The sequence below is a fragment of the Pituophis catenifer genome, unplaced genomic scaffold, assembly GCF_029215685.1.
Source record: "Pituophis catenifer annectens isolate HBS135680 unplaced genomic scaffold, rPitCat1.0.hap2 SCAF_2, whole genome shotgun sequence".
In the NCBI taxonomy this organism is placed as follows: Eukaryota; Metazoa; Chordata; class Lepidosauria; order Squamata; family Colubridae; genus Pituophis; species Pituophis catenifer.
Window position 1 is genome coordinate 182367960 of NW_027256882.1, and position 27774 is coordinate 182395733.

The following is a 27774-nucleotide window of genomic DNA, read 5'->3' on the forward strand; positions in this document are numbered from 1 at the left end:
TATCAAAGAGGTTCAAGATGTGGTAGCTCTATAGCTATACAGAGCCACTGAAAGATACTGCTTTTTTTCATTTATGAACAAGGACAATTGTCCTGTCTCTTCCCTGCAGGCACAGAGACTGACTTGGTTGGTGCTTGATCGGGCCAAGGGATGGCATTTTTCTTCAGACCTTTGTACCAATATGAAAATAGAGGATCAAGGAGACAACCATAGCAGCCAGCTACAAAACAAAAGAAAAAGTGAAATGAGAGTGACATAGTTTGCATGCTACTTTACTAATCTGACACACCCTCTGATGTAAAATGGACTTAAAATGTCCTCAAAGCCTGCAGAAGCTACTTACTTATTCTTTTTCTAGATTTCAGAAGGATTATGATAACATTTTGGAGGAAGATATGCAGTAAAAGTTTGATTCATTTTCTATGACAGTATAGTCTGACAGCATCTAGGCAACATCTACAAATGATATAGGTGAATGAAAGAATCTTGCCTGAAATTTATATACAGTAGGTGGGAAGATTTATTTGCTTTTAGAGATGGTTTTTCTGAATCTATTTATCAATTCCACTATAGAAATGAGGTAAAGAGAGCAACTTCTGCAAATTAACCCAGATCAGCATACTGGTATATCTTTGAAGACCAGAATACAAGTGGAGATATTGTGCTGTAATGGACAGGAAACCTCCTGTTGCTCCTGCCCTTTGGAACATCTTGACCCCAAGAAATGAGGTCAGCTCCCATCTTCCGAAAACTTGGCTCTGCCAGTTAGCCTGGGCCCCCAAGTGGGAACATCACACTAGAGGTGGTTAATCGATTAATAACAGATTCACCTGCTCCCTCCCTCACTCCCTCCCCCTATCTTTTAGCTTTATTTATACCTAATAATTCTTATTTTTATAGTGTTTTACTCTTATTGTATACATATTGTTGCATAAGATGCCCAGAGTCACCTTGTGGTTGAGATGGCGGGGGGGAATAAATTTATTAAATAAATAAATAATAAATAAATAAATAAACAAACCACATGGAGTATAATTTTAAATCTGCCAGTGACATTTAGATTTTGGCATTATGGTTACCAGAGTCTTTTAGTTGCAGTAAAACATTTTGGCAATAAAGACATGAAGAATAAAGATTCTTCATAAAGATTGTTAAAAATGCCCAAACTGGACCTGATCAAAGGAGGTAATCAGATGAATGATACAGTATATCTAAAGTCTCTACCAAACAAAACAGTGAACAAACATTATCCACACTGTCTGGGCTTTTGCAATTATTTTAATCAAAAATTAGTTTTGGAAAGCAGATTCTGGGGTCTATGTAAATAATGTCATGAATCTTGAGATCAGGAGAATGAGCCAATGTAAGCCTACCTCAACCATCCCAACTGCTAGAGCCACTGCTCCGACAATCTTCCCATTGTGCTTTAGAAACATCTCAAATTCAAACAAGCAGCCCTGAAAGACAAAGATATGTGATGTAGTGGAGAGAATTTGTTATCATTTTTCCATCAAGAGATTTCAGTATCAGTATTGATACAAGGGTCCTGGATTATTTTGCCAATTTATTGAATTTCTTGGGGCTCTAATAAAGTAGGATGCATAGTGGAAAAATTCAGACACTTTTATTTAAAAAGCATATGTATTAGCATCATTCTATAAAAATATTTTTACTTCTTGTCATTAGGCATCAAGCTTCGAGACAATGGCTATAAAAAAGCTTGCTTGACTTTAGAAAGTTTCTGCATTTTTTTTAAAAAAAAGGTTGTTTAATATATGCTAACCTTGCCAAACAGTAAACAGATTAGTAAAATTCCTTGCGTCTTTTCCTTCCTTCCTTGGTTAGAAAAAAGAACTGTACACGCAACATAGGAGGATACTTTCCTCCTCCCAATTTTACTGCAAATACATCATTCATTCATTCATTCATTCATTTTATATGACTATCCACCTGCAACTGATTCTTCAACTGGCCAATATTGAATCATATAAATCTTTGAAATGCATGTCTGCAAAGAAAGCAGGCTGTGGGGTAGATATCAGGGTGAATTTTAACCATTCTGTTCTGAAGCATTTGGCAACATTTTTGCATCTACTCCCACCAATTGTAACACATGTATGATGCCAGTTTTTATACAAAATCATGTTGCTTTCAGATACAAATGTTGCTATCAGCTATTTAATATATTATTTCAGTCCTCATGCACTGACCAAGGAAAGCAACTATTTTCATTTGTTATTTAAGGGACTTCTAAGCAGAGATGTAGATCCAATAGGGACTGCAATAATTTCCTCCCACTGATTAGATGATGGTTTACGAAAGCAATCCTTGGTTCACATGTTTCCTGAAATTCAGGAATAGCTTTAATAAGGCAGAAAATGCCATAGTTTAAACAGCTTGCTTTTCTGATGGTGAAGAGCTCCAATTTGTCAATCCACCCAAATGTTTCTTTGCCATGGTGGTATTCTGGTTTGACTGACTTACAGGGTCCAATTTTTTTTTTTAATTTGATTTATATGCCGCCCTTCTCTGGAGACTCAGGGTGGCTTACAATGCGTTAAGCAAATGGAGTGATTCTAGCCATTTGAAGGGGACTGATGTAATTTATTTCTTTTTCTTTGATATCTTTAAAGAGAGGGGAGGGATGTTTTGGGGTGAAGCCAACAGTACAGAGAGCAATGCAGTCAATAACAGGCCAACAGCTGAACACTGACTAGATGGCAGTTCTGTGTGCTTGGCTATTGGGCCAAATTAACCAGTTCCCTGCCTACAAAAACATCATCTTTTTGTAGTGTCTTGAATCCTAGCAGGAATTGAAAATTATCAGAGCTGCTTTGAACAATATCATATAGGCTTTGAATTGAGATTAGAATGGTTTGGGGATGAAAAGGTTGGTGGCCCCTCAATTAACTAGATTTTACCTACAGACTGGGTGGGGTGTCACTTCCTCTAACAAAAGTTAGATGGGCTGCTTTTGGTTTTCTTAAAAGTAATCCTTGTCACAAACCTGAAAAGCAACCAGCCTTTTGTGATCTTTAGGAAACAAAGTTACCTGCTTATTATGGTCTATTTCAAATTGCTGGCATTCCTTGCTGGATAGACAGCAAAGAGAAGGATATTTCTCATGAGCTTGATAGAAGTAGGAACTGTTGAAATCTGCATAATTGTTGAATCCACAGCACTTCAGCTAGAACAGGAAGATGTATGAGGTTTACAGTTGCCAAAAGACAGGGAAGCAGCCAGAAAATATATTGACTATCCCAAAGCTGCTAAGATTCAGTACCAGTGGGAGCTTTGATAATAAAACATTATGAGAAATAACACACTACAAACAATATATATACATTTGGAGATTTATATTACCCCATTCATTATGCTTAATGTCTCACAAACTAAGTAGGCAATTTTCCAAAGTTTTTCCCTGGACTTAATAGAAGGATAAAATTGAGATCAGGTGAAGTAATAGTACTGCTTTAGAAAGCCTTAGTGCAGCCACACTTGAAATACTGCATCCATTTTTGGTCACCACAATATAAAACAGATGTTGATATTCTGGAAAGAGTACAGAGAAGAGCAACAAAGATGATTAGGGGGCTGGAGGCTAAAACATATGAAGAACTGTTGCAGGAATTGGGTATGTATAGTCTAGTGAAAAGAAGGAAAGGGCTATGGGAGACATGATAGCAGCATTCCAATATTTGAGAGGCTGCTACAAAGATGAGGGGGGCAAACTATTTTCCAAAGCATCAGAAGGCAGGACAAGAACCAATGGGTGGAAACTAATCAGGGAGAGAAGCAATCTAGAACTAAGGAGAAATTTCCTAATGGTGAGAATAATCAACCAGTGGAATGGCTTGCCTTCAGAAGTTGTGAGTGATCCATCACTGGAGGCTTTCAAGAAGAGACTGGACAACCATTTGTTTGAAATGAGTCTCCTGTTCATGCTGGGGATTGGATTAGATGACTTCCAAGGTCTCTTCTAACTATTATTCTGTTACTCTGTTATTCAGTTGGTTCTTCAGATTGCTGCACATATACAATTCATTATATTTTCTCAGCCTTTCTGTTCCTTCTTGAACTTTATTGATGCATACAGAGATTAAAACAGAACAGTCTAGATGCAAGTACAAATTAAATCATAAATGAAAAAAAGAGACTTTCCCCAGACATACCCTGGTATTTATTTAAAATGCAGCTGTATTTGAACAAAACTGTAGCAGATTTCAAAATCAGACTTAGAATTTGTTTGTGTTAAAGTGGAAGACAGGCTAACAAGATTGCAGTGGCATGCCAGAGAGTCATTTGAGCGCTGACATATTATCACAAGTTAATTTTCAGCAGTAACTATGTGATATCCTATGTGGATATAAAATTTGAGAGATAATTTATGACGATACTGAAGAGCACTGGGCCTAAGACAGAACCTTGAGATATTGCACTGCATGCTTCCCTCCATGTAGACGTTGTTCCATTGAGGACTACCTGCTGAGTGTGATTGGTAGTTGGTTGTGAATCCATGTGGTGGTGATAATGTCTGTCCCATATTGTTCTATCTTTCCAAAAAGTAGGCTGTATTCTACTTTATCAAATAGCTTACCAAAGTCCAAGTATATACACAACATTTCCTTGATTCACTAATTTAGTCACTTTATAAAAAAAGGCAATCAGGGTTTTTTGTTTAGCACAATCTGTTTTTAATAAACTGATGCTGGCTTCTATTAATCACCTTGTTCATGGTTCACAAATCTGCTGCTTGGTTTTTTTTTCCCCCCAGGATCTTTGCAGGAATTGATGTCAAGCTGATTGATCTGCAGTTTCCTGGATCCATTTCCCCACCCCCACCCCACTTTTTTTTTTTTGAAGATGGAACCACATCAGTTCTTTTGGTAGTTCCCGTGTTCCAGGATCTTTGAAAGATATAATTCAATGGGTCTGAGATCTTGTCTGTCAGCTCCTTCAGAACTCTGGGATGTAATCCATCTGGTCCTGGTGATTTGAATAGGGTGAATAGGTGTTGTTTTACCATTTCTTGTCTATTTTAACCTGTACTCCTAGTCTGTCTTTTAGGGTTCTGCTTTTGGTAGGTTGGGCTATTTTTTTTTTCTTTTCTGTGAAGACATATGCCAAGAATGAATTTAGCAGTTCTGCTTTCTCCTTGCTGCCTGTCACCTTCTTGTCATCTTCTCCCATTAGTGGACTGATTTTTTCCTTGACTTTTTCATTGGTTTTTTTTTTTTAATATGTTGAAACTTTTTTAAAAAAAATTCTGACATTTCTTGTAAATGTTCATTCTGACTCTTAGCTTTCCTGACCATCTTTGCAGATTCAGACTATATGTTGGTGTTCTGCCTTAGTTATGTATCCCTCTTTCCATTTTTTTTTCTCTTTGGTAGTTTCCTGGTGCTCCAGGATGCTCGTTAGAGAGAGATCTAATCTAAGGAGGAATTTCCTGACAGAACAATTAGTCAGTGAAAAAACTTGCCTCCCAGAGCTGTGAGTACTCCATTGCTGGAGGTTTTCAAGAAAAGATTGAACATTAATTTGTCCTGGATGGTATAAGGACTCCTGCCTTGGGCAGGGGATTGGACTAGAAAACCTCCAAGATCCCTTCCAGCCCCATGATTCTATGATTTTATAAAACTGGTCTTTGTCGGCTGAATTACCTGTTTCATTGTAGTGTCCCAAATGGCTGTGAGGTCTTCTTGCCTCCCATAGTCTTCTTTTAAAGTCTTCATGGCCCAGATTTTCAAGTGTTCAACAAATATATTTGCCTGGAGTCAAGAGGCATATTAATGGTAAATGATAATACTACAATTTGTCACTTCACTTCCATATAATACTGTTTAAAGTGTCATCTGCCTTATCAACTGTTCAAAATCTTTCACTATAGTTGGATGAACTGTGTCATCAACATGCTAAATCAGCCTGCCTAAATTTGGTGTTCTTTAGACCTATTGGACTATACTTCCAGATATCCTAGTAGGATGGGTATTGAGTAGCATGTGGAAAAATGTGGTTGGGGGAGGGGTAGCCATGACTTACCACAGTGGAGAAAATCAGCACCACAACAGCACCCACCACTTCTGCTGTGAAGATTACTAGTATAACTGCAAAAAACTAGAAACAGAGAAATGTGCTGTTCACTACCAGCAAAGCCAGAGCCAGAAATGCCAGTTAAGGCTCAGGGTTTAGGCAAAATCTAAATAAAGTGACTTCCCAATGTTTTTACATACAGAGATTCAATATTGCACCATATAATTGGTTTTAGTTGTCAGAAAGAGAAACATACTGCAGTGAGTAGATAAGGTGTGCTATTCTTTCTTTTGTTGAGTTTGTTAGCAATAGCACTTAGACTTATATACCGCTTCACAGTGCTTTACAGCCCTCTCTAAGCAGTTTACAGAGTCAGCATATTGCCCCCAACAATCTGGGTCCTCATTTTACCCACTTCGGAAGGATGGAAAGCCAAGTCAATCTTGAGCCTGGTGGAATTCGAACTACCTGCAGTACTGCACTCAAACCACTGTGCCACCGCAGCTCCAGAGTGGAGTGGAGACCCTGTCTTATATTATTTTGAACCCTGAAATAAGCACTTGGCCTTATTGCCATGTGCTCAAAAGTCCTATTGGACTTATTATCAGGGGATGTCTTATTTTGGGGGAAACAGGGTATGTTCTCATAGTATTAATAATATTTATATTATTTCTGGAATCAGCTGCCCCCAGAAATAAGGAGAATCCAAGACCTCGGTGCCTTCCGCCATGCCCTTAAAACCTTCTTTTTCCAGCAAGCCGGGCTGGCCTAACACTTTTTAAAATGTTTTTAATTGTTTGTTATTGTTTTTAATTATGGGGCCAAATTTATATGTATCTTTTTAATTGTATTTTAATGTTTGTAGTTTATGCTTTTACTTGGCTGTTCACCGCCCTGAGTCCTCAGGGAGAAAGGCGGTATACAAATTTTTAAATAAATAAATAAATAAATAAATATAGAGCAACCCAATTTTAGGCATACTGTACTTATACTGACTATAAATGATGTCCATGTGGATTATAAGGGAAATGGATGGAAGGCAACATCCTGCCAAAAGTGAAGTGACCTGAGACTGCCCCCCACACCACATATAAGGAACAGCCTATTTGACAGAATGAAGCAGCCAGATCATTTAACTAAACTGTTTCTAAACTAGGTAGGCTTCATACCCTGTTTCCCTGAAAATAAGACATCCCCTGATAATAAGCCCAATCGGGCTTTTGAGCACATGAGCTAAAATAAGCCCCCCCCCCAAAAAAATTTAAACGTGTGCAGCCGGTCCCCGCCATTTCCTCTGGTTAGGGTTAGGGAAACAGAGCTGGAAATTAGGTAGGACAGCAAGAGGAGCCCCGTCTTGCTCCATGCTTCCCAAAATAATAAGACCTCCCTGAAAATAAGGCCAAGCGCTTATTTCAGGGTTCAAAAAAATATAAGACAGGGTCTTATTTTCAGGGAAACACAGTAGAGAGATAGATTTTAAGGCACTTCTCAGGTGTTTTATAATGATGTTTGATGTCATGATGAAGAAAATCAAGATTAGCCTGCCTTGACTCTCTTGGGTATAAGAAGTAGAAACTATATTAGGCTTTCAAGATTCCATTATTAAAGCCTATTTCAATAAAGTACTCTATGGTTTGTGATACTTGTTTTCTGACCTAATCTGCCTTAAAGACTTGACAGGTTATTTCAAATGTCAAATAGCAACCAGTACTAGGGCTGTGCAGCATTTTGAATTTGAAAGCACTTATGTGCTTCAAAGCACATATCGATATGTCCTCGGGACCTACTTACAACTCCTTTAACCTTTCATCAGTCTTTTGCTGATAAAGAATCTAAGTAGAATAATTCTTTGTACCATCTATTAATATTTTAAGATAATTTTAAGTAACAGAAAATAATATTCCTGCCCACCTAACTGGAATTTTTGAGTAATACCATTATCGAGAACTGACTTCAATCCAGCCCCATAAAATAAATAGGAATAAAAAATTCTTGGAAAAAAAAGCCTGGTGATCCTTTCATGATAAATGCTAGTTGGGACTAGCATTTATTTTGGGACTCTACCAGCATATCAAGATTCAGAAGAACTGGAAGGCAGAAAAGGTCTAGGAGCATAGGTTAAGTCAAGATGAGAGTAGCCATGTGTAAACTTTACAGCTTAGCAACTTCACAACACCCACATTTGGTCCATGGCAATATCTTTTTGCAAATCACTTACTACCAGCAGGAGACATCTGCTTTCTTTCACAGCTCCCCAGCATCCCAAAAAGCCCATGATGAAAAGGATGCTGCCAACTGTTATGCACAGGTAACCCACATGGAGCAGAAGCATCATTTGTGGTGCAGCAACTCCAAGGATCTTCTCAAAGGAATCACCATCTACCTTCACCCAGATACCAATGCCCAGCAAAGCCAGGCCCCCTAGCTGGGAGGAAAATGGAGAGAAACCAGAAGGTATCACTTCTGCACTAGAAAGTTCTAATTCTGCAATAAAAACTTTTGAGCAAAAAGGACTGTTTGCTAGCTTCAACATTTCATTCCTAACAAACTGAACCAGTATTAGAAACATTCATAAATCTCCCTTTTACCACAATGGAGACTTAAGACAATGTACAATCTATATATAGTCTTTGACTTACAACTATAATTGAGCTCAGAATTACAGTCATAAGTTGTTGCAATTGTAAGTTATGGTACTCACAGGGCCGGAAGTAAATTTCCAGCCTCTTTTGCAACAGTCATTAAACAAATATTGAAGTTATTAAGTAAAGGCTACAGTTGTTAAGCCAACCCATTAATTTGAATGAGTGTTTTTTTTATCAGAAATCAGCATAAACTGCTGGAAACTGACAAAAAAACATTGCAAATTGTGGTCAGGTGACCATGGTAGGCTGCAAACAGTTGTAAAGTTGACTCCTCTGACGTGTAGTCAGCGACTATGGGAGGCAGTGTGACCATTTATGACAGCTGGAGGTGCTTACAGACTGTAAAGCACCCATTCTATAGCCACTGTAACTTTAAATGAACATAAAAAAACCAGTTGTTAAGTGAGGACTAGGTGTAAAAAAATATGTATATAAAACCTATAAAAATCTGCTTGGTAGAATCAGCACATGTCTTTCTTGGTTTCTGGAGCCTGATACTATCTATTTAGTGTCCACACTACAGATGGTCCTCTCTTAACAGTCATTCATTCAGTGAGGACTTGAAGCATTTTTCACTGGCCTTTGGCTGTCTGCCTATCTAATGCTGCCAGCTGTTCCTGCTGCCTTGTTCATTACTGTCATACCTGAAGTGGTTCGGGAATAACGAGAGGCACAAGCAGGCTAGTGACAACAGCTCTTTAATATACAGTGAGACTTCAGCAAAAACTCAGGGGCTGCAGCCCTCCTTATATACAATCCTGGAGGGACTGTCAGCCAATCAGAAACTCAGGCAGGTTTGAAACTCCCTCTGAAAAGTATCAATACATAACACCCCTCCCTTCCCAGAAGGCACTAACACTCAAATATTTACATAAGTACACACGAAATCTCGCAGGTGCCCTGGCCGAGTTCTCGTCCTAGTTGACCTGCGCAGTTCAGTGTTTGGTGGGGCGTCGAGCTGGTCAGAGGGACTTTCTGTCTCTCCCGGCTCCGCCAATGGAACCTCCTGGATTTTGTCTGGGGCGTGGTTATCCCCGGTTGGGAGTGGCGACTCACTGGGGCAGCGCTGGAACCAGGGCTTGTCAGATAAGTATTCTCTCGAACCCGGGCTTGAGTTAGCTGTTTTGGGAAAGTCATTGTAGTTAGGTTCAGAGATGTCTAAATTGATGTTTGCTTCGCCGACTATTCTTTTTCTAAGTTGGTCTATGTGGCGTTTCCAGAGTCTGTCCACCCCTACGTCTACCGTGTAAGATTTTGGGCCCGTTATGCCCACTATGGTTCCTGCAACCCATAGAGGTCCGCTAGCATAATTGCGAGCGAACACCGGGGTCCCCACCTGAAACTGTCTAAGTCCGGTGGTCTCTCCCTTGAAATTCTCGTGTGTGTAATTGGGGTGAAGCCTGCCTAACACGCACCGAAGCTTCCTGCCCATGAGGAGTTCGGCTGGGCTTCTCCCTGTGGCCGTGCATGGTGTGGCATGCTGGACGGCTAGAAATTGGTCTATCCTGGCCTGCCAGTCCCCGTTATCTAACCTGGACAATGCTTCTTTGGCCGTTCTTACGAAATGTTCAGCCAAGCCATTAGAAGCCGGATGGAACGGGGCCGATAGGGCATGGCGGATGCCCAGCCCGGCCAGGTAGCCCTCAAACAGGGTCGCTGTGAATTGAGGGCCATTGTCAGATACCAGAGTATCTGGTAGGCCATGTGTGGCGAATAGCTTGCGAAGGACTTTGATGACTGCCTCGGCTATGGTAGAGGGCATTAGTATTATTTCGAGCCATTTCGAAAAGGCATCAACTACGATTAAAAATGTTTGCCCATGGAAGGGGCCGGCAAAATCAATATGGATCCTCCCCCATGGTCCTTTTGGTTTCTCCCACTCTCGGATGGGCGCTATCGGGGGATCGGGCCAAGACTCCTGAAGGGGTCTGCACTTCCCCACCCACTCGGATATGACTTGGTCCATGTTGGGCCACCAGACATAACTGCGGGCTAAACTTTTCATTCGGACAATCCCTGGATGCCCCTCGTGCAGTAACTCCAGGACCCTCGTTCTCAGTTTCGTTGGTATGACCACCCTATCACCCCACAACAAACAACCCTCTTGCATAAATAATTCGTTACGTTTGTTAACATAGCCCTGGTACTCCCCACCGACTGCCTTGACTGGCCACCCCTTAAGGACCCAACCCATTACAGTACGAATTACAGGGTCCCTAGCAGAGGCTTTCGCCACCTCGCAAGAGGAGATAGGTCCCAAAGTCATGGTGTCGATTAGTAGAACGGGGGTCTCCGGCGTGGGGTTGACCAGTAAGTCGGGAAGGGGGCAGCGGCTGAGGGCATCCACGTGGCCCAAGGTCCGTCCGGGTCGATGGACAAGCTGATATGAATAGGCCGACAGGAAAATGGCCCACCTGATCAACCGTGGGGACAGGGCGGCGGGGGTGGGCTTGTCACTGGCCAAGAGTCCAAGCAGGGGCCGGTGGTCAGTCACAAGTTCGAATTGGCGGCCATAGAGATATTCATGGAATTTTTTAACCCCCGCAATTGCAGCCAGAGCCTCTCTGTCCAACTGACTATAGTTCCACTCTGCGCTTGACAGGGTGCGAGAGTAAAATGCAATAGGCGCCTCTAGGCCGTTTGGTAGTCTATGGCCTAGGACAGCACCAACTCCTACGGGGGAGGCGTCACAAACCAATACAAGTGGTAGCGCCACGTTGTATTGTATTAAGAAGCTATCTTCGGATAGAAGTCTCTTTACAGCCTCGAAAGCGGCTGCTTGGGCTTTTCCCCAAACCCAAGGTACATTTTTACCTAAAAGTTTGTGTAAGGGATCTGCAACTGTGGCCTTGTCCTTCAAAAACATTGAATAAAAATTGAGCAGTCCAAGGAAGGCTTGGAGCTCCGCTTTGGTTTTGGGGGCTGGTGCGTTTTTGATTGCTCTCACTTTACTTTCGGTGGGGTGGATGCCTGTGCCATCCACCCTGTACCCCAAAAATTTGACAGAGGGGACAGCGATCATGCATTTATTTTTCTTTAATTTAAGTCCCGCTTCCCTAAATCTGGATAGGACATTCCTCACTCTGTCCCCTAGTTGACGTTCATCCTGAGCGCTGATTAAAACGTTGTCAAAATAGGGCACCACCCCCGGGAGCCCTTGCAAGAGGCGCTCCATGGTGCTTTGAAAAAGGCCGGGTGTGATGCTCACCCCGAACTGGAGCCTGGTGCATTTGAATGCACCCCTATGAGTTACAATTGTCTGTGCCTCTGCCGTGGCGTCGTCAACTGGTAATTGTTGGTAGGCCTGAGCTAGGTCTAATTTCGCAAAAATTTTACCGGGGCCCAGGGAGTGTAGTAGATGATGCACGATCGGCATCGGATAGGCGCTCGGCTGCAAAGCCTTGTTGATTGTGCACTTGTAGTCGGCGCAAATTCTGATTGAGCCGTCAGATTTAACTGGGGTCACTATGGGGGTCTCCCATTTCGCATGGTCAACGGGGACCAACACCCCTTGTTTAATTAATTTGTCCAGTTCCGCATCGATCTTTGGTTTTAATGCGAACGGCACCCGTCTGGCTTTAAGTCTTATTTGGGCTACGTTGGGGTCTAGGTTTAGGGATATAGGGGTCCCCACATACTTGCCCAATGTGTCCCTGAAGACGTCTTGGAACTCGTTCAGGAGGCTGTCCTTCAGTGACGGCTCGGACATTCGGTGGACGCCGGTGAAGCCCATGCCAAGGGCTCGGAACCACCCCATGCCTAGAAGACTGGGTAGCTGTTTTGACACGATGGTCAGCGGCAGGTCTTTTTCGTAGTCTCCGTAGGTGACTCGGAACGTGCCCATGCCTTCGAGGGGGACCCGGTTCCCCTGGTAGTCTAGGATGCGTAGTCTTTGCTTGGATAGCTGGTCCTTCCGGAACGACGGCAGGAGGGTCTTCAGGGTTGCCCACGACATTATGGAGAGAGCTGATCCGGTGTCGATCTCCATCGAGCATGGCTTGCCGTTGATTTCGACCACCGTGCTGACTTTGTCCTCGATCGTCGTGCTGGCCTGGTCTATGTGAACGCTGCGGCCATCTCGTGGTTCAAATTCGCGCCGTTTCTTCGCGCCGCCTTCTCTCATTGGATGCTTCTGACGCATTGATTCTGGTTGGCTGCGGCGCTCACGTGGTTGGTGTTTTCTGGGCAGAATGGCTCTACAGACTCGCGCCAAGTGCCCTTTTTTCTCGCAACGCCTGCAAATAGCCTCTCTGTATTTGCAGGACAGTCTATCATGGTGCCCACCACAGCTGGGGCAGTTTCGCCAAGGGCTGCCTGCGTCTTTTCTGTGGTGCTCTGTTCGGAAGACGTCCTCATCAGACTCGGACTCCGAGCTGGATCCGGCGTCTTCCCTGTGCACTGGTGTGGACTTGGGGCTGTCTTTGCTGGTCAGTGGACACTGCAGCGTTTCTGCGGCTTTTGTTGAAGCTTCATGAGCCCTGGCCTCGTCTAGGGCTCCAGCAAGCATTAAATCAGGCTTGGCGAGCAGACGCCTTTGTAGCCTTATGTCTCGAACCCCACAGATTAGTTGCTCAAGCAACGCATTGTCCAAGTCCCTATAGTCGCAGTGAGTTGCGGCTTTTCGCAGGCTCGCCATGTACGCGCTGACCGGTTCTCCCTCTCGTTGTACGCGCTGTCTGAGTTGGTATCGTTGCACGAACTTGGAGGGCACGGGAGCGTAGTGAGCCCGGAGAGTTGCCATCAGGGTGTCCCAGGAAATGGTCTGGACTGGCGTTGGCTCACAGAGTGACTCCGCCATCTCGAACACGTCCAGTCCGCAGTGGCTTAAGAAGAGGGCTCTCTTCCGATTAGCGGAGAGCCCTTGCATGTCGCTGGCTTCGAGCGAGCACTCAAACCTCGTTAGGTATGAGACCCATTTTTCGCAGGTCGGATCAAAAGGCTTGGGCGGAACGTAGGCAGACATGTTCGGTATGCCTCCTGTAGTTCGCCTCGTCGCCTAGCTGAAGCTCGTGGTCTCATTGGTTCACCTCTTGTGGCCTCGATCCCATCCTCGTCGCCAATGAAGTGGTTCGGGAATAACGAGAGGCACAAGCAGGCTAGTGACAACAGCTCTTTAATATACAGTGAGACTTCAGCAAAAACTCAGGGGCTGCAGCCCTCCTTATATAGAATCCTGGAGGGACTGTCAGCCAATCAGAAACTCAGGCAGGTTTGAAACTCCCGCTGAAAAGTATCAATACATAACAATACCCACTTCATGTACTGTATACTGCTACTATACCAGCTCATGGCCTCTGTTCATGTCCCACCCAGGATCTCTTCTGCTGGCCACAGTCCTCCATTTGCTCCCCACTCCAGAGCTGCATTCAGATATTTTGAGCTAACAGAATACCAGACTTGGAAGGGACCTTTTATCTAGTCCAACCCCCACCCAAGCAGGAGATCTTACACCATTTCTGACATATGGTAGTCCAATTTTTTCTTGAAATTCTTCAGTGATGAAGCACCCACAACTTCTGAAGGCAAGTGTCCAGTGGTGAAATCTAAAATTTGTTACTACCGGTTCTGTGGGCGTGGCTTGGTGGTGGTAGGGGTTAATGTGACTGGGTGGGCATGGCCAATTTTTTTTTTTTACTTTTAAAACCATTTTTTCTACAATCTCTTCGGCGAAGAGGTTGTAAAAAAAATGCTTTCAAAAGGCTCTGACGATCCCAGCTGAGTTGCCTGATCGGCAGAGGCTTTTTTTTCTTTTAAATGCCTCTGACGACCAGGCAACTCAGCTTGGATCGTCAGAGGCATTTAAAAGAAAAAAAACCTTTTTTCTTTTAAAAAGCCTCTGCCGATCAGGCAACTCAGCTGGGATCATCAGAGGAATTTAAAAGAAAAAAAGGGTTTTTTTCTGTTAACAGTCTTTGACAATCCCAGCTGAGCCGCACGATCATCAGAGGCTTTTTTTTTTTTTTTTACTTTTAAAAGCATTTTTTGGCCGAAAAGGGTGTAAAAAAATGCTTTTAAAAGTAAAAAAAAAAGCCCCTGATGATTGTGCGGCTCAACTGGACATGGGGGGTGGGGGTGGGCAGGGATTTTTGCTACCAGTTCTCTGAACCGGGAGCATTTCACCCCTGCAAGTGTCCCATTGTCCCACTGTCAGAAAATTTCTCCTTATTTCTAGGTTGAATTTCTTCTTGATCAGTTTCCATCCATTATTCCTTACTGGCCTTCAGATGCTTTGGAAAATAGCTTGACCCCTTCCTCTCTGTAACAGCCACTCAAATATTGGAACACTGTTATCATGTCTCCCCTGGTCCTTTTCTTCACTAGACTAGCCGTGCCAGTTCCTGTAATAATTCTTCATACGTTTTAGACTCCAATCCCCTAATCATCTTTGTTGCATTTCTCTGCACTCTTTCTAGATGGTGAACCTATGGCACACATGCCACAGGTGGCTCACAGAGTCATCTCTGCGGGCATGCAAGCCATTGCCCTAAGGCAACTCCACTGCGCATCTGCGCGCATCTCCCGCCAGCCAGAAGATTTTTGGCTGGCCCCACCCATGCCTCCCTTCCCCTCCTAGGAGTCTCCATGTGACCCGTTTTGGATGCCAGGTAACTACAGGGCTCGCATGGAGGCTTTGGGAGGGTGAAAAACGGGACTCCCAGAAGTCCGGAAACAGGCCATTTCTGGCCTCCAGAGGGCCTCCGGAGGGCCAGGGGAGGCTGTTTTCACCCTCCCAAAGGTTCCAGGAAAACCTCTGGAGCCTGGAGAGAGCGTAAAACAGGCCTACTGGAAGTATTGGAAGGCTGGAAATGGGCCATTTCCAGCCTCCGAAGGCCTCAGAGAGGCCTGCTAGGCCCATAACGGGACATTGCATTATGGGTGTGGGTATGCGTGTGTGCGCTATCGCACGCACACACTTTCGGCACCCAAGGAAAAAAGGTTAGCCATCACTGTTCTAGAGTTTCAACATCTTTTTTATAGTGTGGTGACCAAAACTGCAGTACTCTAGGTGTGGTCTTACTAAGGCTTTATAGAATGGTATTAGTACCTCACATGATCTTGATTGAATCCCTCTGTTAATGCAATTTAGGATTGCATTGGCTTTTTTGGCTGCTGCCGCACACTGTTGACTCATATTTAATTGATTGTTCACTAAGACTTAGTGGATAAGTCCACTAAGATCCTTCTCACATTTACTCACATTTACTGCTATTAAGCCTGGTTTCACCCAACCTATATGTGTACTTTTGGTTTTTCTTGCCTAAGTGTAAGACGTTACTTTTCTCTACATTGAATTTCATTTTGTTAGATAGGGCCCAGTGTTCAAGTCTGTCAAGATCCATTTGGATCTTGAGCCTATCCTCTAGGGTGTTGGCTATTCCTGCCAGCTTAGTATCATCTGCAAATTTGATGAGTTCCCCTTCTATTCCCTCATCTAAGTCATTTATGAAGATATTGAAGAGTATTGTGCCTAAGATGGAACCTTATGGTCCCCCACTGATTACTTCCCTCCATTTAGATGTAGTACCATTAAGGACTATTCGTTGAGTATGGTTTGTCAGCCAGTTATAAATCCATCTGATGGTGATGGTATCTTTCACACTTTTTTCTAGTTTACCAAAAGTAGGTTGTATTCTACTTTGTTGAATGCCTTGCTGAAGTCTAAGCATACTATGTCCACAGTACTTTGCTGGTCTACTAATTTATTTACTTTGTCAAAGGACGAAATAAGATTGGTTTGGCATAATCTCTTTTTAAAAAACTCATGCTAACTTCTAGTTATTACTTTACTCATTTCTAGATGTTGGCAGATCTGTTTTTTTATTATCTTTTCCAGTATCTTCCCAGGTATTGATGTTAGGATGATTGGTCTGTAGTTTTCTTGGGTCTGTTTCACCCCCCCATTCCCCCCCCCTTTTTTTTAAGATGGGAACCACATCAGCTCTTTTCCAGTCCTCTGGTAGTTCCCCGGTGCTCCAAGATTTTTGAAAGATATGGTACAGTGGTTCTGAGATGACATCTGCCAGGTCCTTTAGAACTCTGGGATGTAATCCATCAGGTCTGGGTGATTTGTATTCATCAAGATCAGACAAGTGTTCTCTTTTCTCAGAGAGAAAGCTCTGCTTTCTCTCTGCTGCCTGTTACTTCCTTTCCATCTTCTCTCTTTAGTGGACTGACTATTTCCTTGATTTTTTTCTTGTTCTTTTTATGTTGGAATTTGGCTAACTAGTAGATGCTCGAGCATACAAGAAGATAACTACAATAAACTACTAATTCAAATAAGAAAAGACTTAGACAAATGGGGTAAAATACAACTCTCACTTCTAGGACGAGTAATAACAGTAAAATCCTATGTGCTACCGAAATTTAACTTTCTGTTTCAAACTGCCCCAGTGAATCTATCTAAAAAAATTTTCATGGACTTAAACCAAATAATAACTAAATTTATCTGGCAGGGGAAAAAGCCACGGATTAAAAAAAAGATGATGCAAGAGATAAAAGAAAGAGGAGGCCTGGGCTTACCATGTTGGGAGAATTACTATGTAGCCGCTCTGTTAACCTGGGTAAAAGAATGGATTACTTTAGGTAATAGCCGTCTCCTTAAAATAGAAGGTTTCGACCTACCGTATTTTCCGGCGTATAAGATGACTTTTTAACACATGAAAATCTTCTCAAAAGTCGGGGGTCGTCTTATACGCCGGATGTCGTTCTCCTGTAACCAGACAGACCAGCCCGAAAGGCTCTGACAAGCCTTAAATGGCTCTGACGATCCAAGCTGTTATGTATTGATACTTTTAAGCGGGAGTTTCAAACCTGCCTATGTTTATGATTGGCTGACAGTCCCTCCAGGATTGTATATAAGGAGGGCTGCAGCCTCTGAGTTTTTGCTGAAGTCTCACTGTAAATTAAAGAGCTGTTGTCACTTGCTTGGTTGTGCCTCTCGTTATTCCCGAACCACTTCATTGGTGACGAGGATGGGATAGAGGTCACAAGAAGCAAACCAGTGAGACCACGAGCTTCAGCTAGACGACGAGGCGAACTACAGGAGGCATACCGAACATGTCTGCCTACGTTCCGCCCAAGCCTTTTGATCTGACCCGCGAAAAATGGGTCTCGTACCTGACGAGGTTCGAATGCTCGCTCGAAACCAGCGACATGCAAGGGCTCTCCGCTAATCGGAAGAGGGCCCTCTTCCTAAGCCACTGTGGACCGGATGTGTTCGAGATGGCAGAGTCACTGTGTGAGCCAACACCGGTCCAGACCGTCTCCTGGGACACTCTGATGGCCACGCTCCGGGCTCACTATGCTCCCGTGCCCTCCAAGTTCATGCAACGATACCAACTCAGACAGCGCGTTCAGCGAGAGGGAGAACCGGTCAGCGCATACATGGCCAGCCTGAGAAAAGCCGCAACCCATTGCGACTATAGAGACTTGGACGATGCGTTGCTTGAGCAACTTATCTGTGGTGTTCGGGACATTAGGCTGCAACGGCGCCTGCTCGCCAAGCCTGATTTGATGCTTGCTGGAGCCCTAGACGAGGCCAGGGCTCATGAAGCCTCCACAAAAGCCGCAGAAACGCTGCAGCGTCCGCTGACCAGCAAAGACAACCCCAAGTCTGCCCCGGTGCACAGAGAAGACGCCGGATCCAGCTCGGAGTCCGAGTTGGATGAGGACGTCTTCCGAACGGAGCACCAGAGAAAGGACACAGGCAGCCCGCGGTGAAGCTGCCCCAGCTGTGGAGGGCACCATGATAGACTGTCCTGCAAATACAGGGAGGCTATCTGCAGGCGTTGCGAGAAAAAAGGGCACTTGGCGCGAGTCTGTAGAGCCATTCTGCCCAGAAAACACCAACCACGTGAGCGCCGCAGCCAACCAGAATCAACGCGCCAGAAACAACCAACGAGAGAAGGCGGCGCGAAAAAACGGCGTGAATTTGAACCTCGAGATGGCCGCAGCATTCACATAGACCAGGCCAGCGCGGAAATCGAGGACAAAGTCAGCATGGTGGTCGAAATCAACGGCAAGCCATGCTCGATGGAGATCGACACCGGATCAGCTCTCTCCATAATGTCATGGGCGACCCTAAAGACCCTCCTGCCGTCGTTCCGGAAGGACCAGCTCTCCAAACAGAGACTGCGCATCCTAGACTACCAGGGGAACCGAGTCCCCCTCGAGGGCGTGGGCACGTTCCGAGTCACCTATGGAGACTACGAAAGAGACCTGCCACTGACCATCGTCACGAAACAGCTTCCCAGCCTTCTCAGCATGGGGTGGTTCCAAGCCCTCGGCATGGGTTTCACCGGCGTCCACCAGATGCTCAAGTCATCGTTAAAAGACAGTCTCCTGACCGAGTTCCAGGACGTTTTCGGGGACACGTTGGGCAAGTATGTGGGGACCCCTATCTCTCTTAATCTAGACCCCAACGTAGCCCAAATAAGACTCAAGGCGAGACGGGTGCCCTTTGCATTGAAACCAAAGATCGATGCGGAACTGGACAAATTAATTAAACAAGGGATCTTGGTTCCCGTTGACCACGCAAAATGGGAAACCCCCATAGTGACCCCAGTTAAGTCGGACGGCTCAATTAGAATTTGCGCCGACTACAAGTGCACGATCAACAAGGCTTTGCAGCCGAGCGCCTATCCGGTGCCGATCATGCATCATCTACTACACTCCCTGGGGCCCGGAAAAATTTTCGCCAAACTAGACCTGGCCCAGGCCTATCAACAACTTCCTGTCGACGATGCCACGGCTGAGGCACAGACTATAGTAACCCATAGGGGTGCATTTAAATGCACCAGGCTCCAGTTCGGGGTGAGCATCACACCCGGCCTATTTCAAAGCACCATGGAGCGCCTGTTGCAAGGGCTTCCCGGGGTGGTGCCATATTTCGATGACGTCCTAGTCAGCACCCAGGACGAACAACAACTAGGGGACAGAGTTAGAAACGTCCTGTTCAGATTCAGGGAAGCGGGACTCAAATTAAAAAAAAACAAGTGTATGATAGCAGTTCCCTCCGTCGAATTTTTGGGGTATAGGGTGGACGGCACAGGCATCCACCCTACAGAAAGCAAGGTGAGGGCTATTAAGAGCGCACCTGCCCCCAAGACCAAAGCAGAGCTCCAAGCCTTCCTTGGACTGCTCAATTTTTACTCAATGTTCCTGAAAGACAAGGCTACCGTCGCAGATCCCCTACACAAGCTATTGGGGAAGAATGTACCATGGGTCTGGGGGAAACCACAAGCAGCCGCTTTTGAGGCAGTAAAGAGACTTCTATCGGAAGACAGTTTCCTAATCCAATACAATGCGGTGCTACCGCTTGTATTGGTTTGTGACGCCTCCCCCGTAGGAGTTGGTGCCATCCTAGGCCATAGACTGCCGAACGGCCTAGAGGCGCCCATTGCGTTTTACTCTCGCACTCTGTCAAGCGCAGAGCGGAACTATAGTCAATTGGACAGAGAGGCTCTGGCTGCAATTGCGGGGGTTAAAAAGTTCCACGAATACCTCTATGGCCGGCAATTCGAACTTGTGACTGATCACCGGCCCTTGCTAGGACTTTTGGCAGGCGACAGGCCCACCCCCGCTGCTCTTTCCCCATGTTTGACTAGATGGGCTATTTTTCTTTCGGCCTATTCATATCAGCTTGTACATCGACCCGGACGGACCCTGGGTCACGCGGATGCCCTCAGCCGCTGCCCCCTACCTGACTTACTGACCAATCCAACACCAGAGGCCTCTGTCCTTCTACTGGACACATTAACTTTGGGACCTATTTCCTCTGCCGAAGTGGTAAAAGCCTCAGCCAGGGACCCGATCATTCGCACTGTGATGGGGTGGGTGCTAAAAGGGTGGCCGGTCAAGGTGGACGGGGGGGACTACCAAGGTTTTGTAAACAAATGAAACGAACTGTTTACGCAAGGTGGTTGTTTGTTGTGGGGTGACAGGGTGGTAGTGCCAACGAAACTACGAACAAGGGTCTTAGAATTGCTGCATGAAGGGCATCCGGGCATTGTCAGAATGAAAAGTTTAGCCCGCAGTTATGTTTGGTGGCCCAACATGGACCAAGTTATCTCCGAGTGGGTGGGGAAGTGCAGACCCTGCCAGGAGTCTCGCCCCGATCCCCCGGTAGTGCCCATCCGAGAGTGGGAGAAACCAAAAGGGCCATGGGGGAGGATCCATATTGATTTCGCTGGCCCCTTCCATGGGCAAACATTTTTAATTGTAGTTGATGCCTTTTCGAAATGGCTCGAAATAATTCTAATGCCCTCTACCACAGCCAAGGCAGTCATTAAAGCCCTTCGCAAGCTATTCGCCACACATGGTCTACCAGATACTCTAGTATCTGACAACGGCCCTCAATTCACAGCAACCCTGTTCAAGGGTTACTTGGCCGGACTGGGCATCCGCCATGCCCTATCGGCCCCGTTCCACCCGGCTTCTAACGGATTGGCCGAATGTTTTGTAAGAACGGCCAAAGAGGCCCTATCCAGACTAGATAACGGGGACTGGCAGGCCAGGATAGACCAATTCTTAGCTGTCCAGCATGCCACACCATGCACAGCCACAGGGAGAAGCCCAGCAGAGCTCCTCATGGGCAGGAAGCTTCGGTGCGTGTTAGATAGGCTTCACCCTAACTACTCGCACGAAAATTTTAAGGGAGAGACCTCTGGACTAAGACAGTTTCAGGTTGGGTCCCCGGTGTTCGCTCGCAATTAGGCCAGCGGACCTCTATGGGTTGCAGGAACCATAGTGGGCATAACAGGCCCGAAATCTTATACGGTAGACGTAGGGGTAGACAGACTCTGGAAACGCCACATAGACCAAGTGAGAAAAAGGGTAGTCGGCGAAGCAAACATCAATTTAGACATCTCCGAGCCTAACTATAACAACTTTCCCAAAACAGCTAACTCAAGCCCGGGTTCGCGAGAATACTTAGCTGACAAGCCCTGGTTCCAGCGCTGCCCCAGCGAGTCGCCACTCCCAACCGGGGATAACCACGCCCCAGACAAAATCCAGGAGGTTCCATTGGCGGAGCCGGGAGAGACAGAAAGTCCCTCTGACCAGCTCGACGCCCCACCAAACACTGAACTGCGCAGGTCAACTAGGACGAGAACTCGGCCTGGGCACCTGCGAGATTTTGTGTGTACTTATGTAAATATTTGAATGTTAGTGCCTTCTGGGAAGGGAGGGGTGTTATGTATTGATACTTTTAAGCGGGAGTTTCAAACCTGCCTATGTTTCTGATTGGCTGACAGTCCCTCCAGGATTGTATATAAGGAGGGCTGCAGCCTCTGAGTTTTTGCTGAAGTCTCACTGTAAATTAAAGAGCTGTTGTCACTTGCTTGGTTGTGCCTCTCGTTATTCCCGAACCACTTCAGAAGCCCTGACGATCTGCTAATCAGGCAACTCAGTTGGGATCGCCAGAGCCATGGAGAAGGAAAAAACTTTCCTCCTTTCACATGGCTCTGACAATCCAAGCCCTGACGATCAGCTAATCAGGCAACTCAGTTGGCATCGCCAGAGCCATGGAGAAGGAAAAAACTTTTCTCCTTTCACATGGCTCTGACAATCCAAGCCCTGACGATAAGCTAATCAGGCAACTCTGGGATCGCCAGAGCCATGGAGAAGGGAAAAAGTTTTCCCCCTCCAGCTTGCTTACCTTAGCTGCTTGCCTTGCTTTGCTTGCTTTGCTTCGCTTGCCTGAATCCATTCCATCAGCAAGCAACTCCCTGTCTGCAATCAAGCAAAACAAAGGTAGCTGAGGAATTCTGGGAGTTGAAGTCTACAAGTCTTAAAGTTGCCAAGGTTGGAGACCCCTGTTCTATTGGGTAAGTTTTTTTCCCCTTTGGGAACTTAAAAAAAAATAATTAATTGGGGTTTTTTTTAGTTGTTCTTTTTTAGACCTAGCCATTTAAAGTTTAGGAAGTTTTAAATTTAGCTTTCATATAAAAATAAAAATAAAATTATATATATATATATATATATATATATAATTTGATTTATATGCCGCCCTTCTCCGGAGACTCAGGGCAGCTTACAATGCGCTAAGCAATAGCCTTCATTCTTTTGTATATTTATACAAAGTCAGCTTATTGCCCCCACAACTGGGTCCTCAATTTACCTACCTTAGAAAGGATGGAAGGCTGAGTCAACCTTGAGCCTTGGCGAGATTCGAACCTGCAGTAATTGCAGGCAGCTGGTCTTAATAACAGGGTGCTTTAGACCACTGTACTACCAAATCTCAGCTTTCTGAGATTTAGTATGTTTTTGTAGTGTTTCACTCTAACTACACAAACACACAAAATCTCACAAAGCTGTATGTGGAATTTTGTGTGTGTAAGTGTGAAAGTTGTTTTTTGGGGCTTTTTGTGACTGTTTTTTTTTTTTAATTTTGATTTATATGCCGCCCTTCTCCGGAGACTCAGGGCGGCTTACAATGTGCTAAGCAATAGCCTTCATCCTTTTGTATATTTATACAAAATCAGCTTATTGCCCCCACAACTGGGTCCTCAATTTACCTACCTTAGAAAGGATGGAAGGCTGAGTCAACCCTGAGCCTGGCGAGATTCGAACCTGCAGTAATTGCAGGCAGCTGGTCTTAATAACAGGGTGCTTTAGACCACTGTACTACCAAGGCTGTGTGAGGTTCCTGCTTGTTTCAGGGGCCATTTTGGGTCTAGCACAGCTGCTTTTACATTGTGGGTGAGCCAGTTGTGTTGTGTTGTGTTGTGTTGTGTTGTGTTGTGTGTGTGTAAAGTGTGAAAGTTGTTTTTTTGGGCTTTTTGTGGCTGTGTGAGGTTCCTGCTTGTTTCAGGGGCCATTTTGGGTCTAGCACAGCTGCTTTTACATTGTGGGTGAGCCAGTTGATGTTTTTTAATTTTTATTTGGTGTGCATTGGAAGAGGGGTAGTCTTATATGGCAAGTATAGCCCAAACCCTATATTTTAACAGGAAAATTCAGGGGTCGTCTTATACGCCCAGTCGTCTTATACGCCGGAAAATACGGTACATCAGGGTTGGCATATGGCACTTTGGCGAGATAATACCCCACAAAGCAAATGGTTCACCCGACATTACATAAGAAATATTTTAATTCGGAATTGGGAAAAAGTTAGTAAAAAATATTATATTAAAACACCGTGCTGGATATCACCCTTAGAAGCACTGATATACCCCAAACTCTATAACTTCGCGGGAAAATTAACATATAAAGATTTGCTGAATGTACAAGGAAAATTAAAATCTAAACAGGAATTGAACTCCCAAGGGGTACAAGTGGACTGGTGGACCTATACACAGATTCAATCTAAATACAAAAAAGATAGAGAGAAAGGTATTAATGGTGAGTTACAAAAATTAGACAAAATTTTGATGGGCCAAGAAAAAGGCATGATTTCGAAAACTTATAAATTGTTGATGAAAATAGAGATAGGTGAAGAAATAATTAAGGATACAATGATTGCCTGGGGGAAAAATTTTGGATATTCAAATTTTAGAGAAATGGCAAGAGATTTGGTGGGAGAATATGAAATTAGTAGTCTCCATGGCATACAAAGAAAACATCTACAAGATGATATACAAGTGGCATCTTCCCCCGGATAGACTAGCTAAAATGTTTACTGGACAATCTGCGGAATTCTGGAAATGTGGGTTTGAGCGTGGCACTTATTACCATCAGTGGTGGACGTGCCCAAAAGCAGTAGAATTCTGGGGGGAAATAAAAAAATGGCTGAATGAGATTTTAAATCAAAAGATCGAATGGCATCCAGAGACATGCCTGCTCGGCTCCAAGCCAGAAAATATGAAAAGAGACTTATGGTATCTTGCATTGCACATCATCACAGCGGCGAGATTGGAGTGCACTCAACTTTGGAAAAATCAAAATATCCCATCAGAGGAAGCTATTATAAAGAAGATTTTGGACTGTGCTGAAGCAGATAAATTGATTAAGAAATTAAAAGACAAGAGATCAAACACAAATAGGTTTATATTGGGAAAAATTTTATGGGTGGCTAGAGAAGAGGAAAATATAACCCAAATTAGATGAGAAATTATATCTATTGAGAAAATTATATTATACAAGTAAAGTGAGGTCAGATAGACCTAATTGTTTTATAAAGGTATGTAAGATGTTCTGTCTTCTCCGGATTATAATATAGATATACGGTACCGAATACTAGGTTATTAAGGTACTGTTTAGAGATACGCTTGCTCTTTTTTTTTTTTTGTCTATTTTGTTGTTTGGTTGTTTGTTGCTGTTGTGTTGTTTTGTTTGTTATTTATATGTTGTGTTGTTTTTCTTTTGTTTTAATGGAAAATGTAAATAAAGATTATTTTTTAAAAAACAAACAAACAATGAGTTAAGCAGCTCTGCTTTCTCTCTGCTGCCTGTTACTTCCTTGCCATCTTCTCTCTTTAGTGGACTGACTGTTTCCTTGATTTTTTTCTTGTTATTTATATGTTGGAAGAAACTTTATTTTTTATCTTTGACTTTTTTTTGCAAGTCTTTGTTCATTCTGAGTCTTTGCTTTCCTGACTTTGTCTTTGCAGATTCTGGCTATCTGCTGATATTCTGCCTTAATTACTGGTATGTGTCCCTCTTTCCATTTTTATACTTGTCCTTTTTGTGTTTCAATTTGTCAGAGAGATCTTTGTGCGGCCATGCTGGTTTCTTCTTGGATTTGTTTTCCTTTTTCAGTGGTATTGTACTGGACTGGGCTTTTATGATTGTATTTTTCAGAGTTTTCCAAGCTTCTTGAATTTGTTTTCCCCTTTAGGATTTTCACCCAAGGAATCTTTCCCAAACTCTCTTTGGGTTTGTTAAAATCAGCTCTTTTAAAATCTAAGACTCTGGTATCATTATATTCTATTGCTTGTGTTTGCATTATATTGAATTCCAGTAGGACATGATCACTCTCACCCAAAGTTCAACTCCATCACTTCTTCTCTGTTCGTGAGAATTAAGTCCAGTTTGGCTGTCCCTTAGTTCCCTCCTCTATCTTTTGGGCAACAAAGTTGTCAGCTAGGTTGGTCAGGAACCTATTCGATTTCTCACTTGGTGCAGAATTAGTCTTCTAGTTGATGTCAGGGTAATTGAAGTCCCCCATTGGTATTGTAGTGTGTTTCCTACATATATTTGTTAATTGGTTAGCAAAAAGTACATCTATTTTTTCTGCTTGGTTGGATAGCCTGTAATATACACATATGCCAATGTTATTATTATTTTTCTTTTATATTGACCCATATGCATTCTATGGAGCTTTTTGTCTTTGGTTTCATGCATTTCTGTGGCAATATAGTGATCCTTTACATATAGTGCAATTCCATCTCCTTTTATGGGGTCTGGTTTTTTTTTGAAGAGTTTGTATCCTTTTATCAGTATGTTCCAGTCAAGTTTCAGTAATTCTAATTATATCATATCTACCTTTGTGTATTAATAATTCAAGTTCACCCTGCTTGTTCCCAAACTTTGAGCATTTGTATATAGGCATTTTAGATCTTTATGTCTGACTGTTTGTATGCGTCCTATGTCTCCTATTTGGTGTTTAAATTTTCTTCCTTCCCATCCCTCCTTACCTCATTGATTTGTTTTCTAGGGCTTTTTGCTTGGAATTAGGTCCTGGAGATCCTAAAGATTGGTCTCCTTCCCCCCTCAATTTTAGTTTAAAACCCTCCTGATCAGGGCCGGATTTAGATGAAAAGAGGCCCTAGGCTATTCCACTTATGAGGCCCTTTCACCTATAGTGAAAGTGTAATTTTAATTTTGCTAACAATTTGAATGTAGGCCCCTCTTGATCTTGAGGCCCTAGGCTGAAGTTAGCCTATAGCCTATAGGTTCTGAGATTCTGAATTGAATCTCCTATCACCAACAATCACCTTTTTTTTTCCTAGGGAGGTTTGGGGTATTTTTCTACCTATCACAGAAGCACTTGATGATGCTACTTTTTAAGGGACATTTGATGATGTTTCTTTTCTAAGTGTCTGCATGTTTTCTTCCAGAGAAAGTCTATGAAATTGATTGCTCAGCACCAGTGGGGCTGCATCAGAGTGGGTTGGGTTGGATAGAGGTTCTGTACTAGGTTTGTGGTTTTTTTTCTATGATATTGATCAGGGCTTCTGTTTGTGAACTAGCCAAGTGCAAATGGAAGCCCAGGCTGGTGCACAAGGTAGACCCTGGCTACACTAGCATGAAAGAAGGTGGCATGAAAGAAGACCCTAGCTGGTACCATACTGGTATATAATGCAGTGAGTATCTAGTATGGGGGCAGCAGGCAGGGCTGGGTGGCAGCAGCAGCAGCTAGCAGCAATGGGTACAAAGGAGGCCAAAACAGCAGAAATGTGGGAAACAGGTGAACCAGGGAAGTTGAAGTGGAGGTATCCCCTTACCTTTTTCCAACAGCGGCTTGGGTTCTTGCCTAACGACCATTTGGTATTCACTCAAAAACAGCCAAAACTGCTGTTGCTGAGTGGAACAGTAATGTGACATTTCACTCAGCAACAGGGTTGCCAGTCCCAGTTAGGGTCATTAAGTGATGACTACTTATACTGAGAATGGAACTATTTGTTGGTGAGCAAATCCACATACTAGAATAAACAAACTTAAAGAGAAGGATGGTACTTAATCCTTCAAATTATCCCATGCAATTATTTCTATCAGACATTGTTGGACAGGATTTGTTAAGGATTGGAGGATAGAGGAAATTGGGGTCATTCCCAATTTATGCCATTACATTATAAGAGAACTACAGTGGGAAACAATTTTTTCTTTTCATATTTGTTCTGTTGTATGAACAACGGAACATATTAAGATTGCTTTCCCATGCTGAGTATTTCCACACACGAGATTCATACTGCTCTTAAACCTCTCACATCTGCACATCACAGATATTTTGCAAAAGTATACTTTGTGCATTTGTTCAACCTCCTGAACTATTTATTTAACTATTTATTTAACTCTCTGCCACAACCAGTTTTCATCCACCCTAGAACATACTTACAAAGATCACTCCATTAAATACAAACATCATCATCTTCAGGAAGGAGAAACAGATATTCATTTTGTACCTGCAGTCAAGAGAATGATAATTATCATTTTGGTG

General features: G+C 43.7%; 1 protein-coding gene across 1 annotated transcript; it reads right to left on the reverse strand.

Annotated features, from left to right (window-relative positions):
* Positions 1 to 163: 163 nt before the first annotated feature.
* TSPAN16 (tetraspanin 16) lies at positions 164 to 27732 on the reverse strand. The gene is made up of 7 exons (XM_070935276.1): positions 27673 to 27732; positions 8252 to 8458; positions 6043 to 6117; positions 5664 to 5771; positions 3053 to 3187; positions 1374 to 1457; positions 164 to 220 (listed from the first exon to the last, which is right to left on the reverse strand). The coding sequence occupies exons 1-7, from the start codon at positions 27730 to 27732 to the stop codon at positions 164 to 166; spliced, it is 726 nt and encodes a 241-aa protein (XP_070791377.1).
* Between the last annotated feature and the right edge of the window lie 42 nt (positions 27733 to 27774).

Excerpts from the sequence above, each read along its gene's own strand:
- TSPAN16 (XM_070935276.1), bottom strand. The coding sequence starts at position 27,732 with ATGAATATCTGTTTCTCCTTCCTGAAGATGATGATGTTTGTATTTAAT. Across the intron at positions 6,118-8,251 it reads GCAGATGTCTCCTGCTGGTA|TTTTTTGCAGTTATACTAGT; the intron begins GTAAGTGATTTG and ends CTCTGTTTCTAG. Across the intron at positions 221-1,373 it reads TAGCAGTTGGGATGGTTGAG|CTGGCTGCTATGGTTGTCTC; the intron begins GTAGGCTTACAT and ends TTTGTTTTGTAG.